The sequence below is a fragment of the Eutrigla gurnardus genome, assembly GCF_963514095.1.
Source record: "Eutrigla gurnardus genome assembly, chromosome: 20".
Taxonomy (NCBI): domain Eukaryota; kingdom Metazoa; phylum Chordata; class Actinopteri; order Perciformes; family Triglidae; genus Eutrigla; species Eutrigla gurnardus.
The window spans coordinates 21,035,661-21,049,856 of record NC_139931.1 but is presented as its reverse complement, the minus strand read 5'-3'; the positions used below and the strand labels follow the sequence as shown (position 1 = coordinate 21,049,856).

At 46.5% G+C, this 14,196-nt stretch overlaps 1 protein-coding gene across 2 annotated transcripts in view; it reads right to left on the bottom strand.

Annotated features, from left to right (window-relative positions):
• Positions 1-1,575: 1,575 nt before the first annotated feature.
• The window catches only part of abcc1 (ATP binding cassette subfamily C member 1 (ABCC1 blood group)), a 36,556-nt gene continuing 23,935 nt past the window's right edge, over positions 1,576-14,196 (bottom strand). Inside the window, exons 18-31 of one of the 2 annotated variants that reach the window (XM_084036210.1) lie at positions 13,935-14,102; positions 13,504-13,678; positions 13,291-13,351; positions 10,943-11,054; positions 10,353-10,560; positions 9,591-9,901; positions 8,387-8,586; positions 8,124-8,250; positions 7,074-7,175; positions 6,564-6,710; positions 5,774-5,932; positions 5,067-5,233; positions 3,599-3,793; positions 1,576-3,022 (exon numbers count right to left, since the gene is read on the bottom strand). In XM_084036210.1, the coding sequence (XP_083892336.1) occupies positions 2,914-3,022; positions 3,599-3,793; positions 5,067-5,233; positions 5,774-5,932; positions 6,564-6,710; positions 7,074-7,175; positions 8,124-8,250; positions 8,387-8,586; positions 9,591-9,901; positions 10,353-10,560; positions 10,943-11,054; positions 13,291-13,351; positions 13,504-13,678; positions 13,935-14,102 (2,241 nt within the window). In that variant the 3' untranslated portion in view covers positions 1,576-2,913. The remainder of the gene's footprint in view (positions 3,023-3,598; positions 3,794-5,066; positions 5,234-5,773; positions 5,933-6,563; positions 6,711-7,073; positions 7,176-8,123; positions 8,251-8,386; positions 8,587-9,590; positions 9,902-10,352; positions 10,561-10,942; positions 11,055-13,290; positions 13,352-13,503; positions 13,679-13,934; positions 14,103-14,196) is intronic. The other variant, XM_084036211.1, reaches the window with a different exon arrangement.

The following is a 14,196-nucleotide window of genomic DNA, read 5'->3' as shown; positions in this document are numbered from 1 at the left end:
GACCCCCTCCATGCATGAGGAGCGTTCTGGTCTTGATATAATGGCCTCCATCTCTTCCTTCGGCCAGGTTATTAAAGCAGCGGGGAATCTGATGACAGCAGTGCATACCTGTTGATGGCTCTGATCTTGTTCTTTCCATTCAGCTGACTCTTCAGGCCTGGCCTTACTCCGTGTAGGTATTTGGCTGCGGCTGACGTTCTTGTGGCCTCTTCATGGTTTCTATTTGCTTACAGGACTCAGAGAGGCAAGGTGATCACAACTGAGGGGTTGAATCTCCACCTGATGGCTCATTTTGATAAATGGAGACATGTCAGCAAATCGAAAAGCACTGGTATCACTTCTCTGTGCAGTCTTTTCTTTTCTCAACTGAATCTGAGATTTATTTAATTCCAAATGAGAGAACATTAGCCATGTTAATATTAGCAGTAGACAATATTCAAATTCATTCACAAAAGATGCTTTTCCAGATTTCTTATCTTTAGATTTAAGATTGCCTGGAATGTTCCATCTGAATAATAGGCATCATCACAAGGTTTCATTCTAATTAATTAACGAGTTGGTATATAAAAAAAACTTGTATGAACACTTATGATTTAATGTACATAATCAAAGTGAAATTATGTTTTAATGATCTGACAATGGAGTGGACTTTTAATGCTTTAACTTAGTTTCCATAATGTGATGCTTTTATAAAGACAGCACTCACATTTGAAAATATAACTGCACTATAATTGAATGATTACAGAGAAAAACTTTGCTAAACATAATACGATTTAGTTGTATTTAGTTTAGCTAAATCATATCCATTTACTATAAAATATTTTTAAATTATTTCATCTCTTAATTTTATGTAATATTACAGCTAACATGCACATATTAAAACATCAAATATTCCCTTTGTAATTGTAGATATGTAACACAAATATCCTTTATTTCTTCTCAAAATGCTTTACATTATACTTTCTATGACACAACCAAAGACTTTCAGGGCAATGTGAAAAAGAAACTTTGAGTTATGAGTCCCAGAAGTTACACACACAAAATAAATCCACAACGTTTCTACTTCCCACTTGGAACAATGTGCACGTTAAACGTTCTGGTGCTACTTTTAAACTCCAGCTCCTCGTGCAGCCTGGGTGCGTTTCCTGTATGAATAGTTCAAATCTGCCACAAAAAAACAACATCATGTAGATACATGGATGAGAAGATAAATGCCCTCTGGAAATAATGTTGTGGTGACAGCAATGTAAAGCAGAAAGTCTCCTGTGTTCAGAACAGTAACAGACAGAAAATCATTTGTAAGAAAAACCTCTCAAAATGAGAGTTTTACAGCCTCACTTGTATCAACTTAGAATATATTTGGTGACGCTAAAAAAAACACAAATTTAATTTCTGCAGTTTGTTAAGACAAATATTTTAAATATTTTTTAGACATTATGAACAAACGGTCCTTCAAGCGAATATATTCACACACACACAGCAATGCAAAGAAATATAAAACTATCAAATACAGTGGAAAACTGCCGTCAGAGCTGAAGCCAGACTTGGTAAACGTCTGGTTTTTAACTTGTCTGAAGTGGCAGTGACATGTAAACAATTCAAATGTATGTCGTCTATGTAAAATCAAAATGAGCGTCCATTTTGTGAAACATTCAGTACAATGTGAGCTCATTAGAGTTCACCTCAAATAAAACTTGTTTTGCAGCATCAGAACGCTTCAGCTCCACATTTACAGAGCAGAGCCGTGAAGCCAATCAGCAGCTTCAACAGGAAGTCCCTGAAAGAACACAATAAATACAACTGATGCAACAGTCGAGACCAATCCATCATCAGTGTACCTGATGTTTCTGACCAATCAGCTGGCACACCTGGATGTTGCTCCTTAAACATCAGAAGAATCGCCCCAATGATCTATAGCCGTTTAGCTAGCCTAGCTAGAAGCTAACTAGCTTAGCTAGCATCATAGAAATGGAACATGAGCAAATGGACATTGAACGGTTTTCAGTGGTCATGTGACTCGTAAAAAAAGAAAATGGTGATTGTTGTTGGTCGTTATGATGACAACAATTGTCAGTGCTGCTGTAAGGTGATGTCATAGCTAACCAGGAAGAGAGGACGTAGCTCTGGAGACTGGCTAGTAAGCTAGGTGGCTAGTTAGCTAGCTAGTTATCCTGTCCTTCTCCAGACCGTTAGACTCAGCTCTGCTGCTGGCTGGCTGCTGGCCGGCTCACCTTCTGTAACCAGCGTAGTATCAAAGAATGGTGGATTAGCAAGTTAGCTAACTAGCCAGCTGTCTGCTAGTTAGCCAGCTAGCTTACTAGTTCCACTGCGTTGATGTTGCAGTTCTTCCCTCAATGTGTCAGTTGATGAAGTTGTCAGTCGATGAAGTTGTCAGTCATCTGGTGATGTGGTGATCAGAGTGAGGATGAAGCGTGAAGTAGTTCCTCATGTATTTCCTAATGACAGTCCTGCCTGGGAAGCCTCACCTCAGCTTCGTTGATTTGGATATGCACGTGATCCGTCTTTGGCACTATATGATTTTGTACTTGGACGACAGACTTTTGTCCTCTGCTGACCTCAGCAGCGGTCACCACGACCACAAGTGAAGCGTTTATGAGAAAGACCCTGGGAATGATGTCCAGTATACATACAATGCTCTGTCAGAATAAAAAGCCCCGTACAGAACGTCCCTCGTGTACAAGTACATGACCCGGGCTAACGGGGTTATTTGGGACGGCAGCGTAGAAGAGTGTCGTTACGTGAGGAGTGTACGGGGGAGCTGGTCAAACCAAGCCGGCCATCGACGCACTCTTAAATAGTCGACGCCGGAGCAGTTCTCCCCCTCTTTGACTCAGCACCTCCTCAGCAGGAGCCGGAGGAGCCAGGAGGGTTTCAGAGGCGGCACCTCCTGCTTCAGACAAGGCCGGCATCCTTGGCCATCTTGTAAAAGGCTCCTCTCTGAGCGAGGAGTTCGGAGGGGGAGTCGAACTCTGCCATCTCTCCCTTGTCCAACACCAGGACCCTACAGGATCACAATACTTATCAAAGTCTTTCTGTACCAGTGGGAAAACAAGTACCAGCAACACTACTACTACTTACTGATGCAAAGGCGAGGGCCCTGTTTTACACTCTTATTAAACGCTTTTTATTGTCAAATCTGGTTGGAAATGAAATCACTTTAACTCAAGTATAGAGAGCATCAGAATATTGCATATGATGTACATTTTTACTGTACACATTTTTACAGGTTAAATTAATAGGAAAGGTAATGACTTAAAATGTATTTTCCTGACGTTTTAGATTTGCTGTTGTTTCAGTATCGGTTTGCAGATATTAACCTGTCCGTTAATGTAAGGTTGTCAACAAAGTAACATGAAGTACCTGGAGCATGAGCCTGGGTAATAATTCTGACTACAGTAATTTCTCTGATGTTCAGGGTGATTTAGAATCCAGCCCTCAATGAGTTGATGGTTCTGGTTTCTATTGACTGTTACATCATTTTGTTCTCGACAAAACTACTAAGTACATCAGTGAAAGATGTCCATCTTGAATAATCTGATGATCAAGATGGTGGAGCCGTGTCTGCAGTGTAGCGTACCTGCTGTAGTCCATAATGGTGTTGAGGCGGTGAGCGATGGTCAGGACGGTGCACTCCTCAAACTGAGAGCGGATGGTGGACTGGATCAGGTTGTCCGTCTCCATGTCCACGGCTGCTGTGGCCTCATCTAGAACCAGGATCTTGGTCTTCCTCAGCAGAGCTCTGGCCAGGCACAGCAGCTGTCTCTGACCAACACTGGAGGGAGAACACACGTCAGCGAGCTGGAGGCAGCAAACAGCAATACATGTTTGCCTGGGGTTTGACCGCAGGATCAGTTGTGTTTATTGGTCAGCCGGGCTGGATGCAGCGGGCCGGGGAGGGGGCGGGGCTCAACTCCATGTACACCAACCAGGTTCAATCATGGCTGAAACCACCTCGATTACAGCTTGGCACATGTAGACAAGTCAGAAATACGCAGGCAAACGAAACGCCGCCCTGTCTGGGTTCATGACATCACGCAGAGGTGAACTTATCTGAGCTGATCAGGCGGAGTCAAAAATGAATACAAATGTTGATCGTTTTCTTTGGACAGAAAGTTGCTGTGCCCGTAACACCTGTCTCCCCTCCCATAAGATACCGGTCCTGTCTCACTGTCTCCCCTCCCGTAAGATACCGGCCCTGTCTCACTGTCTCCCCTCCTGTAAGATACCGGTCCCGTCTCACTGTCTCCCCTCCTGTAAGATACCGGTCCCGTCTCACTGTCTCCCCTCCTGTAAGATACCGGTCCTGTCTCACTGTCTCCCCTCCTGTAAGATACCGGTCCCGTCTCACTGTCTCCCCTCCTGTAAGATACCGGTCCCGTCTCACTGTCTCCCCTCCTGTAAGATACCGGTCCCGTCTCACTGTCTCCCCTCCTGTAAGATACCGGTCCTGTCTCACTGTCTCCCCTCCTGTAAGATACCGGTCCTGTCTCACTGTCTCCCCTCCCATAAGATACCTGTCTCACTGTTTCCCCTCGCACCGTAAGATACCTGTCCTGTCTCACTGTCTGACATTCTGCAGTACGGCAGAGCCGGGCTGGGAACGCTGCCTTTACATTTAACAGTGTTTATAATACAGTGTTGAGAGATAAAGAGAAAAACATTTTTCTTCTTTTTTTCTTTATTCCTGTTTATAGTCATTTACCGAATGTGTTAAGAAATTAACAGTGTATATGGGAACTATATATAATGTTAATTGTTATCCGATTACTCGATTAATCGATTGAATAATCGGTAGATGACTCGATTACAAAAAGATTTGATAGGTGCAGCCCTATTATACATTCAGACAGCTCTACCACATGGTGGACTCCAATTGCATCTACTTGTACTGCTTTATAGATGAAACTGACACCGAGTGAGTGAGAAGAGTGGTAAAAAGCAGAGTAGGACATGACGGTTGTAAATGTGGTGAAGCGTTCCCACTCATGGCGGTGATGCTGTTAACACCAGAGGTCACTGAAGTCTGCATAGCCGCATAGTCGTACCTGAGGTTCCCTCCTCCTTCACTACACTCATGGCTGAGTTTGTTTGGCAAGCCGGACACAAAGCTCTTGAGATGTGAATACTCCAGAGCCCTCCAGATCTCCTCGTCAGAGTAGCTGTCAAAAGGATCCAGGTTCATCCTCAGAGAGCCTGAAAACAGCACCGGGTCCTGAGGAGAGGGGGAGACTTTCTCACATGAGAATCAAGCTGTGCCCCATTTCTGGGTCCTTAGGAGGGTTTCTATCAAACCCTCAGAGGGACTGAAGCTGTTACATGTGTTACACACCCACAAAACATCACTGGGATTTCTGTCCTTCCCGTCACTAAAGCTACTCAGAACAGATGGGACTAATACATACCATCTGCCTGTGTCTACCAAAATCATCCATTCCATCTCGGTGTCACCTTTCAATACAGAGGCAAAGTCCCGCCCCTTCCTGTTCTCCATGGGGGGAAATATAGGGGAGAGACTGATATTTTGCTATGATCCATCACTCATGTAGCGTGAGTAACGTAACATCCTGGTACCAAACACACATCGTAGCTTCAGAGAGAGACGACACCTCCCTCATTTCCAAAGTCTTATTCTGCGTTAATATTTCTATGATCATATTTTTCAGTCTAGCTGGAGTTATCATCTCCTCCCATCCCTGGCAGAACATTCAGATCCATTCAACTCTATATGTCTGTGCATGTTTTCTACACTGACCTGTGGTATGATGGTGATTCTGGATCGCAGCTCATGGAGGCCCAGCTGAGCGATGTCCACCCCGTCAATGAAGATGTGGCCCTCCGTTGCCTCAATGATCCGGAAGAGCGCCAGCGTCAGAGAGGACTTTCCTGCTCCGGTACGGCCCACAATCCCCACCTTATGTTACAGAAACACACATCAGGATGGATGGATGGATGAGTGACCCCCAATTTCCACTGCATACGTCTCCGCCACGCCAGCGGAGCAGATACGTTTCACTTTAGTCTATGGGTGAATCCCCACCAGGTCCGCTGCGCTGCGTGTCCGCTGCGTCTCAGCTCCGGCAGTCCGCAGCTCTCCGCAACAAATACGGAGGACTTCTATTTCTGGCGGATGCCGGACCACGGCGCAGCAAATATAGCGAAACAGGAAGTTCGGTACATACTCAACAATAAAACATCCGGTTACTTTTCAAAATAAAACACTTGCATTAATAAAACCTCTTGACGACGGATCATATTTCAGTTAACTACGTCACAAAAACGTCAGAATGGGCGGGGCCAGGTACGGAGTCAACAGGTCAGAGGTTTTCAGAGTTCTTTAACTGCAGTCTCGCGCGATTACGTATTATCGCGAGGTCTCGCGACGTCACAGTCGTTCTACCGGACTGCGCCGTGGCGGACTCAAACGCATCCTGTGGGGATTGGCGGACGGCGGACCGAAGCCGGATCGGAGACGCACCGCAGCGGAGACGTATGCAGGGGAAATTGGGCGTGAGTGAGTGAGTGAGTCAGACAGACAGACAGACCTTCTCTCCTTTGTTGATGTTGATGGTGATGTTGCGGATAGCCAGATCCAGATCGTGGCGGTAGCGCAGGCCGAGGCCTCTGATGTCGATGCAGCCGTCAGTGGGCCAGCCTGGGGGAAGGCTGGAGGGCTTGTGTGTCCACTCTGCCTGGTGGGCAGACAATAAAAACCATAACCTCACAACTCCACAGCCCATCACCTACAACACCTATATTCTATATGATACCAAGTAAAAGTATAATCAGGAGAATGTGTCTAAAAGTAGTAATTATGTAGCAGAAGGGTCCCTGTCGGTGTTTTATTATTAGATATAAGTATGTGTTTCAGCTGACCAAGATGGAGGATTTAGGTTCAATTGTTAAATCTAATATCCTTCAGCAGGTAAGTCCACTGCTTTCCACTGAGAAAACACCAAAATCAGAAATCTCTGGAAGTTTACAACACTGCAACTTTCAAAAATAAAAATAAATTGTTGGACTACTACATCATTTACTAGAAAATCAGCCAGTACCTCCTTCTCCGTGTCGCTGTATTCTTTCACTCTCTCCACTGCCACGATGTTGGTCTCCACATCGGAGGACATCCTCACCAGCCAGGTCAGAGAGGCCGTCAGCTGCACATCGGCCAGACAATACAATTAACACACCGAGAACAATAGTTGGGTGAGGATTTGTTGACAAAGTTTCATCAAGATCTACCACTAGTTGCATCTATAAGTGGAGTCAAGATTCCAAAATTGTGACTCAGATACGATACCCTGCCTCAATATCTTCATTCTAGTGCTGAAACGATCCCACGGAAAAGAAATGGAGTAATAGAGGACAGAAAAATGAATTCCGCATGCTAAAATGTAAGAATGTAGATGGTGGCAGTAAACTGATGTCCCCTATACTTGAGTTTATGGGATTTATTTTAGTAGATCGATGCTACACTGGTGACAGAAAATGAGATGAGCAGCAGAGCTGAGTCCAACGGTCCCTCCACTGCTCTGGAGAATAACAAGCTAACTAGCTACCCAGCTAACTAGCTACCTAGCTTCCTAACTAACTACCTACAAAGCTAACTAGCTACCAAACTTCCTTACTAACTAACTAGCCAGCTAACTAGCTGCCTAGCTTCCTAACTAACTACCTACCAACTTAACTAGCTACCGAACTTCCTAACTAACTAGCTACCCAGCTAACTAGCTTCCTAATTAACTACCTACCAAGTTAACTAGCTACCAAACTCCCTAACTAACTAGCTACCTCGCTAACTAACTAGCTTTCTAACTAACTACCTACCTACCAAGCTAATTAACTGCCTAGCTTCCTAACTACCTAGCTTTCTAGCTAACTACCGAGCTTCTTAACTGACTAGCTACCTAGCTAAGTAGCTTCTCCAGAGCTGCGTCCTCTCTTCCTAGTGAGCTGTGACATCACGCTGCAGCCCCACGGACGCATGTTGTCACCAGAACAACTACCAACAATCACCATTTTCTTTTGTGCTGATCACACGACCACTGAAAACAGGTGAATGTTCTAGTCCTGTTCCATGTGTCTGGGCGTGAGTGAGTGTTTACCTGGAGGGCGTAGGAGATGGACAGCCCCATGATGCCTGGACTGAGGTTCTCTCTGGCTATGACGGCAAACAGAGCAGCAAATGACACGATGCAATTTCCTACAAACTCCAGGCGAACAGCTAGCCACCTGCACAGATGCAATGAGACAACAAGGAATGAAGACCACTGTACCAACTAAGGTGCAACTAAAAAGGAAACACAATGTTAATTTGCTGTTGCAGCAGGTAGGGTGTTTGGTGAGAGCAGTTAGCGGCGGCCCTAACCTGTTTGCTACTATGCTGGGGTAATAAGCCTTCTGGTTGTGGTCCACCCGCTGGTCGCTCTCACGGATGAAGCGCGCCTGTTCCCCGAAGGCTCGGATGACGGAGGTGCCCAGCAGGGTTTCATTGAAGTGGGTGTAGATGGGTGAACGGCTGACGGACTCCAGTCGCTTCAGCTGGCGAGATGACGCCACATAAAACCTCTGGACAGAAGATGGACAGAGACGTCTGACAACTTCAATCACATCAGGTAACTCGTCTAAATCCAATAGCCAGAAGTGACTGTATAGTGTTCTATTTAGTGGACTATAGTGTATAGTCCTCTAGACCAGGTGTGTCAAACTGATCCAGTAAAGGGCCGCTGTGGCTGCAGGTTTTCATTCCAACCAAGCAAGAACACACCTGACTCGACTTATTCACCTACCTGATTGGCCTTCACACCGTGATTGGTTGGATCAGGTGTGTTCTTGCTTGGTTGGAATGAAAACCTGCAGCCACAACGGCCCTTTACTGGATCAGTTTGACACATGTGCTCTAGACAGTCCTCCAGACCATCTAATAGGCAGTCCTCTAGACCGTCTAATAGGCAGTCCTCTAGATTATCCTCTAGACCAGGGGTCTCAAACTCAACTAACCTGTGGGCCGCTAAAGGTAGAGTCTGGGTGAGGCTGGGCCACATCAAGTATTCCACAAAAAAGGGGGACCAATGTTTGTGGGTGTGGCTTATATTCAGGTGTGCTCAATAGTCTGGATAATTACGGTACAAGTGACCAACGTTGCTAATTTGTGTTGTTGTCACGAGCCTGAGCTATGGTAGCTCATGTGTTAAAAAAATACAAACCGCACAGGGCAACGACTCACGCAGATAAAGTGTAGAAAAAAATGTGCGGGCTGCACTAACACCAGCTTTGATTTCAGGTAGGGGGCCGCAAAATATCATTCCAGGGGCAATTGGCCCGCGGGCCGCGAGTTTGAGACCCCTGCTCTAGACTGTCCAATAGGCAGTCCTAGACTGTTATCTAGATAGTCCTCCAGACTGTCCCCTAGACTGTCCGCCACATGGCCATCCACATTGAACTCCCTGGATAGAATGAGTGTGATTTTCAACAGTCATACACATATTTACAAATAGTCCAACATGTTAAGGGGAACAAAATGTGTGAAAAAGGGAAAAAGTAGTTTTGCCATCTGAAAATGTTCAACTAACCTGGACAAAGAAGTAGAGGACACCGAGCACAGGAATGATGATGGCTAGCAGCGGCGTGGCAACCAGGATGATCACACAGGAACCCAACACATTTAACATGGAGCCCAGGAACATCTTAATAATCATGGGGATCACCGAGTCGATGGTGTCTATCTCCTTGGCAAAGCGGTTGACCAGGTTGCCGCTGGGGGTTCGCTCAAAGAAGGACATGGGCGAGCGCAGGACATCGTACAGCATGGACTGGTGGAGGCAGCGGGACGCCAGGATGCCCCCGATGGACGTGGACAGGGAGTAGCTGAAGACCGCCACGCCTGAAAAAGAGCCGGCAGCAATATATATGGTCAGCTGACTTGTACCAATGATAATTTGTGAAGCCTTAATAACTATTGGCCACGTCAACACAGGTCTACCTTGATGGCCGAGGAAATACACTGCTGAAACGAATTTCGGGAACATTTAAATCAGAGATATCAGCTTGTTGACCTTGTTGGGACTCATCCTGATGTCGCATTCATTTTAAAGAATTGCATTTAGATCTGTCCTTTCTGTCTGTTTGTATACACCTATTGCCTTGTGGCAATGCAATGATCTGGATGCCATGTCGTTTGTACTAATGAGACCGGTTTAATTGGGGGGGAAAAAAGAAGGAAGTCATAATTTTAAGTACATTTTTAACTTCTCAAAATTCAACCTGATTTCTGTTTTGTGGATGTGCTCCGTGCTCCCTCCGTGCTCCCCCACCCTGCCCCCCCCCCCCCTCACCCTGAGACACGCCGAGAGCACCATAAACCCCGAGTCTCATCAGTCGGTCCGGCTGAGTGCCGTTGACCACAGGGTCGTCGGTCCACAGGCTCAGCCAGTAGTTGGAGAAGAGGGAGACCAGGTGATGGGCGAGGAACAGCAGCAGACTGACGCAGGAGAGAAGCACGCCGATGGCCTTCAGGTACGCCAAGAACACAGAGGGCTTCACCTGGGGGGAGGAGACCAGCTGGGGTCAGTACACACTGCATACACCTAGAACACTGGACTGTTTTCAGTGGTCATGTGACGAGTCCAATTAGTGATTGTTGTTAGTTGTCAAGGTGACGACACGTCAGTGGGGCCAGAAAGCGAATCCACAGCTCACGAGGAAGAGAGAAGATGCAGCTGGAAAGCCTCAGTGAGTCCACCACTTGCCATACTCGTACTACTAGTTTACTTTATACAGAAGTGGTCCATCAAGGCTGTCACTATGGCAACGGTACACTTAAAAACACCTGCTGCTCTGACCATCCTGCTACATTGATGCTCCTACTTTGGCCCCTGATATACAATGATGAACTCTTGGCTCCGATGTGTCCACCTCCACCTACCTGTCCCGTACTGGCCTTGTCAGCAACCGTCAGCTTGCCCACCTCATGGTCCTTGGCTTTCTTGCCCAGCACCTTGCCCTCCTCACCCGCCGGGGACGGTTTGGACACACTGCTGACACATGCCGAGGAACGGGTTATATTCTACAGAGGAGCCTCAGAGAGACAAACAGCTGATATGCGACAAAACACATCTTAGAGAGAGTGGATGACGGATGCTTCAGGCTGTCTCTGGTCTCTGTCCCCTGTTATAACAACATGTAACATCATCTATATGTACTGTAGGATTGACATATCTGAAGTGTAATATTTCTGTGATGGACGTCCTAATGACTTCTGATCACATGTTGCTTTGTCGTTTGGTTGATTTATGAAGTTAAGAGTTGGAACAGAAGAAAGTCAGAGGAGATTAAGATAAGAACATCCCTTTTATCAATATTGTAGGAGCCATTTTATTCATTCGATCATTTGTAGCTGCTCCATCAACACTCCAAATTGTTTGGACCAGACTCTGCTTTGGTCTCTGTACAGACCGCTAGGAGATTTCTTGTTTCCCTTTCTGATTCAGTAACGACAGGAGGAGAATCTCAACGCTGATTGGCTTTCAATCATGCATATTTAAATAAATTGCATCCAAAGCCATAGAGCTCTGTTGGGACCTCACCATTGAGACTACACAATGCGGCCTACACAGAGACCAAAAGCCTTCACATGCGGTCAGAACAAAGGGACAAAGGGGATTCAAAACTACAACCGCCATTTTAGTTTCACTTCTCACCGAGGTGTGAAGTGCAACGTCACACAACTGGTGCCCTATTGGCTGACAACCACAGGTACCCCAGGGGGGGTCCCCGGGAGCAGCCGTGAGGTATATAACCCGGCGCCGCCTCGAGAACTTCCTCTCTCCACCGTGACACGCGAGGAGGTGAATGTTACGTCTGCAGCATTTCCCTTTGTCCTAGGCCGCAGTCTTTTCCCCAAACTCGCTGGACGAGCAACAGACTGTTTTCCCTCTCTTTTTCTCTACTCGCTTTATTTTCTTTTTTTATCATTTTGGATCCTGAGGAGTCCGCCGGGACTGCGCGACTCTCCTGTTTACCCGCGGAAGGAAGAATAAACACTTTCTTCGTCCCAGCTGCCAGCAGGACGGATAACTTCTACGCCCCGTTCTTGTCTGAAGTCAGCTGACTAAATCGTCGAGCCCCGCGATTTTATTGTTGCCTGCAGAAGGGAGAAAACACGAACTGTTTTCTTCAACTAAGTTGATCCACGAGGAGGATAACTTCTACGCCCCGCCCTCGTCTGGATTCAGCCGACACCCTCTGTCGCCGAACGAGGGCTCGCGAACCACCGTCCGTCGCCGGCGTCAAGAAACGCCATCACCGCACGGGACGGAAGACCTCACATCGACAAAGTAAGAGGCTATTTGTCTGGGCAGAAGCAGAGATTCGATAGTGTAGGACTGGCTTGTAATTCTTGTTAACGTGTTTTAAGTTTTGATCACGGACCGCCGAGTCCGTTGGTTTATGTGCTGTTGCATCTGAATGCTGATTGTGTACCCACGCCGCTGGGTTGATTTCTGTAACGGTGTTTTTGACTAACCTCCGCCATATTCGCGAGCTCAGAAAGCCTCTACTATCAGTTAAAGGACCGGGGTCCCGCTGAACGAACGCCAGTTCATTCACGAGCTCCCGTGTGATAGTAACACGCCTCCTGAGCCTTCGAATATTGCGCGCGCCTTCTCCCCCTCTCTTTGTTTGTGTCCCGCTAACACACACACACACGACCCCCCCACACGTATCCTCCGCCTGCTGTTTCCGTCTCCAGACACTGAGGACATAGCTCCATCTGGTGGCTGTACCGGCCATCTCTCCCTCTCTCTCTCCCTATTCTATCCGACGTCAGTGGCTCCGCCCCTGAACGCTGTGAGGAATAATTGTTAATTGCAGTGTTATTGATTGTGATCATTATTACTGATTTTAATAAATCTTATTATATTATAACTAGCGGTCTCTTGTGCTTGTTGTGTATATGTCACTGGATAACAGCAGGTTGTGAAGGCTAGTGCTCGAATTTCACGCCTTTTTAATTGTTAGATTGTTTTTATACTTTTATGCCAATGATCACGATGATTGGCATGTGACTATAAAACATTTTATATTGAGACTGAATACAGTTTTAGGTTATCTTTTCCCTGATCCCAGGGTGGTGCCCCATATATTCATGATTATATCATAATAATATATTAGATATAATTATTAATATCGATAATCATATTGACATTAATAATTAGCTGTTGATAACCAAATCTGATCCTGCTACATCCCCAACAGCTCCAATGTCTTACTCACTCAACAACATCAGTTGCACTTCCTTTCGCTTCTTCTTTGGTCCCGCTCTCCGACACAGCTTCTACATGTAGGAAGGAAGGCGAAAATACTGTTTTTTGGGACAAAAAGATTCCCTAAATATCATCTGCAGCAAACTCGGAGGAAATCTCAGCAGGACTATTAATACACTCTTTATGATGTCACAAAGAAAACGATGTGTGTAATCTGTCTCACCACTGTCGTCCGTGTGCTCGACGGCTGCGTACGTCCGCAGCAGCTCAGCGAAGGCCCCGTCTGTGGACATGAGATGCTGGTAGGAGCCCATCTCTGTGATCTCACCCTCCACCATGACCAGGATCAGGTCGGCCTGGGGCAGGTAGCTCAGTCCGTGGGTCACCAGCACCCGGGTCTGCACACGCACACAAGCACGCATACACACACACACACACAAAAGGTGACACACCAATCATTTTAAAGTCAATAAATAAACTAAAGCTGGGATCACCACTTTATTTATCATCATGACCATAAACTCATGTTTACTGAGATAATACACCAATAAAGAAGTAGGACCATTTTCTCATAGACTTCTAAACAACCAGAGAGGAGTCGCCCCCTGGTGGCCAGCAGAGAGAATTCCGGAGGTTGCCTCCTGGATCACACACCTTGTCCTTCAGCAGTCCTTGTGGGCCGATGACTTGTTCAAAGATATGTTTGCCTACGTGGGCGTCGACGGCGGACAGCGGGTCGTCCAGCAGATAGACGCTGCGGTCGCAGTAGACGGCCCGGGCCAGGCTCACCCTCTGCTTCTGGCCTCCAGACAGATTCACTCCCTGGACACGAGAGAGAAGAAGTGAAAACACTGAGGACACAGCAGGTTAACCATCCCCGTGTCCAGGTTGGGTCTCGGTGTAGTAGCATTAGCAG